Source organism: Falco punctatus (assembly GCF_963210335.1).
Source record: "Falco punctatus genome assembly, chromosome: 2".
Classification (NCBI taxonomy): Eukaryota; Metazoa; Chordata; class Aves; order Falconiformes; family Falconidae; genus Falco; species Falco punctatus.
In genome coordinates, this window is record NC_137581.1 from 20,416,457 (window position 1) to 20,420,677 (window position 4,221).

Below are 4,221 nucleotides of genomic sequence, written 5' to 3' on the forward strand. Positions count from 1 at the left end.
AGATTGGAGTGGAGTCAGCTGCACAGATCAGAGGTTCAGAAGAAAAGAGGGTGAGAGGAGTTGATTAGAAGGGAAGAAGAAACAAGATACAGGGAGGGCAGGGTACAGCAAAACTAACTTACACAGTAAACAGTTCTATTCTGCCCATAAAAATCACCTCCAGAATTCAGATTTTTTGGACGGATTATGTTAAGCGCACACACAATACTTCAAGCAGCAGAACCTCAAAGTCTTATCACAGCCTGTAAATGCCCTAACACACAAAATAACAGGCACCGAGGCTGGCTGCCGTAAGGGTACAGATCTGTGCCAGTGGCACCAGGATTTACTAGAAAGAGGCAGCTGTTAAAAGTGCTCTTGCACTCTTGCAGTAACTGAGATCTTGCAATCTGTCACCATCATTAAAAGCCAAGTGCCTGTCCTCAGTAGCCAAACAGGGGCAACTCAAGAAAGACTTTCATGCTGTTCCAGTGATGGACATCACTCAGTCTGGAGGAGAAAGAGCCTGCAACTGGCTGTCCATACTGGCTCTGCACTGAATAAATTCTTGCTGCTTTTCCCACTCCTGTGCTTCCAGGTATCTATCCTGTCAGTGCTCCCCAAGAAATGAGAGGGAGAGAAGATACCATTTTTGATGGCTTTACTTTGGCAGTCCATCTACCCATTGTTTTGGATAGCAGTATCTCCTCTGCAGACTACTCCCTGAAGCATCTTGCACCAGTTTCCAGTAGAAATATAAACCAGCTTCATTCCTATTCAGCTCATTTTCTTGTAATTACAAGCTAGATGGAAAATACGTCAAAAGCCTCAACCCCAATATTTGCCAGTTGAGACGGACTCAAGAGTCATGAGGAAGTCTCGGCTCAGCTAAGGGAATCCAGGATTCTTGGTGCCATGCTGTGACCAAGTGAGGTCACTTCTCTTTAAAGGCACTGATGCATATTACACCATAATTTATGCCCTCAGGAGGACAATGTCTTACAACATGCTCTTAGAATCTTCCTAAAATATGTTAAGATCTCCTAAAAATCACCCTTAACATCCTTTTCTAAATCATTCTTAATACTACTTCGAAGACAGAGTCAGATTACAGAAGTAATAATATGTAACAGAATTATATTATATCGTTACGAGCGATTTAGACTGACTTTATTCCCCTATCCTAATGGATATAAATCTAGTCAAGAATATGAAATTACAAAGAAACAATTAGCCTTAATGGGGTGAAGAAATCACCACTAATTTAATCAAAACCTGTAATTAAGTACTGAAGTAAAAGGATTTGAACACAGTACACTGAAATATGGAACAAAATATACGTGCTAAGATGCACACTATCGATTTACATCGTAATATTACTGGTACTTTGGCCTTTTGACTCTTCTGATGTGATTTCCTGACTATTCTGAGTTAGCTTATAAGAACTTTATAAAATTTATGATAACTTTCATTTCAAATAAAAAAATACTTCACTTATCATTTTAAGATCAACCTCCTTGGTAAATAAATTCATGTATACAGAGTGAGTATGATATGCTTTAGAATTGAAGGTGCAAGAAGTGTGCAGGTGACAGCTATTAAAAGCCTAACAGTCAGGTTCCAATGATACTGTCAGTCTCATTAATTAATCAAACATTTTTCTTCTCTGGTAGATCTAAGAGCACCTGCTTCAGTCAGACAGGCACCACATTTGTATTAAAGCCAGAGATCTGACTATACAACAACATTACTGCTCTGCCAGGCTTTAACTGAGACATGGATCTTGCCTTTCTGGAAGAAACTAGGAAGTAAAACTTACTCATATACAGATCAACAGTAGAGCATGGCAGCAATCTGCAGAATTCTGTAAAGTCTAGGTGAAGCCTAGCTGTGCAATGTAAAAATGCAGGGTAAGACACAGATCCCATCTTGAACAGCTTACAGTTTATTTTGCAGATCTTCTCACTCTTTCACCTCTTCAGTAGAAGATGAAAGAGGACAGATTCTACTAAGGTTTCTTCCTTTCAGTGTTCTCCTGGATGCTCCCCACCAGGAAGAAAATTGCTAGATTAGCTTCAAATTCTACACTCTTTTGCAAAAGTATTTAAGAGATGAGAGCCAGAGGGTCTCACACTGTGAAGACAGTCCTCTGGATAGTCAAAATACAAATCTATGCTTAAATCTACCACTCATGCCCCACCCCCACCCCCAAGCTGAAATGAACTCCCAAACAAACATCCCATCAATAATTTGTATTTCTACAGGAATAAAAAAGTTTTATAAAAATCCCATATTTTGAACTTCCGGAATCAAATCATCCTTTAGCCTTTAAAATAAGTGGCAAAGCAAGAACGCTGGAAATTTTTTGGTCAGTTTCTCTCTGTAAGTACTACCTACTGAGGCATATACTTGCCAAAGCCAATATGAAGACTTCAGTTTGTCAAAACAAGGCCTTAACCACTTGAGCTGGAAATTTAAAATTATAATGTGCAGCCACCTTTGAAACGGTTTTATTTTGCAGAGCTCTAACCACCCTAAAGAATGGGGTTCTGAAGGAATTTGGTAAGCTGTTTGGAAAATAGCAAGCAGTAGAACAACAATTCTCCCTCTTCAGAAGTCTTTCAGGTCTCAAGGTGTGTTCAGGAATAAACAGCAAATGGACTTGTGTGCAGTTCCTTCTCCCTTCTTTCCTGTTCTTAGAAGGTACCCATTTAAAAATACTTGCAAACCTAAATCATAGTTGCATTACCTGCAGGTCTTGTCATCATCCCAAGCTTGTGATACCAGAAGCTAAACAGACTCAACCTCACAATATTTACTTTGTTTCTTAGCACTAATCTGCTCACCACACAGAACTTACACATAGAGGAGTATATTCACATTCTATGTCCCTTAAGACTTGCATGCAACAAAACTATTCATATCTTCAAAATAATTTTTAAAAAATTACCTTTTTCTGCAGTTGAAGAAATAGTAACTGGAAGAGAAAAAAAGATACATGGTAAGTAAATCTGTAATGAATCAAGTGTCTGGCTAGAAGTGAGATATATGAGATAGCTGCTTGTTCCAAAGCATACTACAGGTGTTAGTAGAGGCTCCCTATCCTACTCTGGGGTACAACAGGAGTTAGCATTCCTCCTGCCAACCCCTGAGGCCTGGTGAGTCAGTGGAAGAGCTGAAGTGATCCAGTTCCCTGCACTAACCAAATGAGCACGTTCCTTTGCATAGACATTAATTAGATCATAATTTAGGTATGTTCCCCTTCAGATATGCACCCAGCAAAGTTTTCTGTCAAAAACTAGGCCAACAGGTGTACCATTGGAAAGCAGAAAAATGAAATAAAAGAAGTTCTTACAGAAGTTCCCATGCAACTATGTTACATGTAACCTACTTTCCTCTTATTTTTTCCCACCACTTCTCTTTTCCTGCCAACATGCTATTTTTGACTTTTTTCCCCTGACCTGAATTCTTCAGGCATAGTTAAAACCTCCCCACTTCCTCAACTTGTTTTACCCCAACAGCAGATTCTGTTGTTCAAATCTACTTTGTATACTGCCTGACTAGTAGTACATCCTCTTGCCATCAGGCTTTTCCAAAACCTTCACACTTCATTCATCAGTCCAGGTAAGATGCTGAACTGAGAGCTGCTGTACTTATTGGGTTGCTTTGCTAGATAGCACTCCCCTTGCTGGATCTCTTCCTTCAACTGAATTCCTGAAATTCAATGAAGAAAGGATCTTTTCCCCAAAAAGTTCTTTTTCTCTTCATGTTATACAGGAAATTTAAGCTTCTGGTTATTTAGCATGAGCAAGTGGTTAACAGCACACACTCTGCCTACTGCAGTTTACCTTACTCCATGTTGTCTGCTCTCTCAGCTCTGACATTTCTAGTTACTAGTCCATATACCAGTTCAAAAGAGCTTTTTCCTGATCCACACTAGTCTTAATTCTGCAGGGCTTCAGAATGCACTGCAGACTTCCTTCTGAAGGGTTAACTTTGGTCACAGAGGTGCATGTGTCTCACTTAACTGCAGATACCTATAGTAAAAAGGTCTGCAACTGTATTACACAACCCTACTCCTTTTTATAGTCAATAAGAAACATAATGAGGTGGTAACATATAGATGACCCCTTCTTGTTTCAGATATGTGGTTTTGGTTGCTGGTTTGGGTGGTTTTGTGTGTGTGTGTGCGCGCGCGCGCGTGCGTCTGTCCCAGTATTCACCTGGCACTCTATCTATGGA

The 4,221-nt window shown here is 39.8% G+C and overlaps 1 protein-coding gene across 5 annotated transcripts in view; it reads right to left on the minus strand.

The window, feature by feature from the left end:
- Window positions 1–4,221, minus strand: part of ZDHHC20 (zDHHC palmitoyltransferase 20) — a 48,391-nt gene that overhangs the window by 27,520 nt on the left and 16,650 nt on the right. For all 5 annotated transcript variants that reach the window (XR_013926025.1, XR_013926026.1, XR_013926027.1 and 2 more), the window contains exon 2: window positions 2,930–2,956. Coding sequence is in view for 2 of the 5 variants with exons in the window: in XM_080375389.1 (XP_080231515.1) it covers window positions 2,930–2,956 (27 nt within the window). In the remaining 3 variants the exon portion in view is untranslated. The remainder of the gene's footprint in view (window positions 1–2,929; window positions 2,957–4,221) is intronic.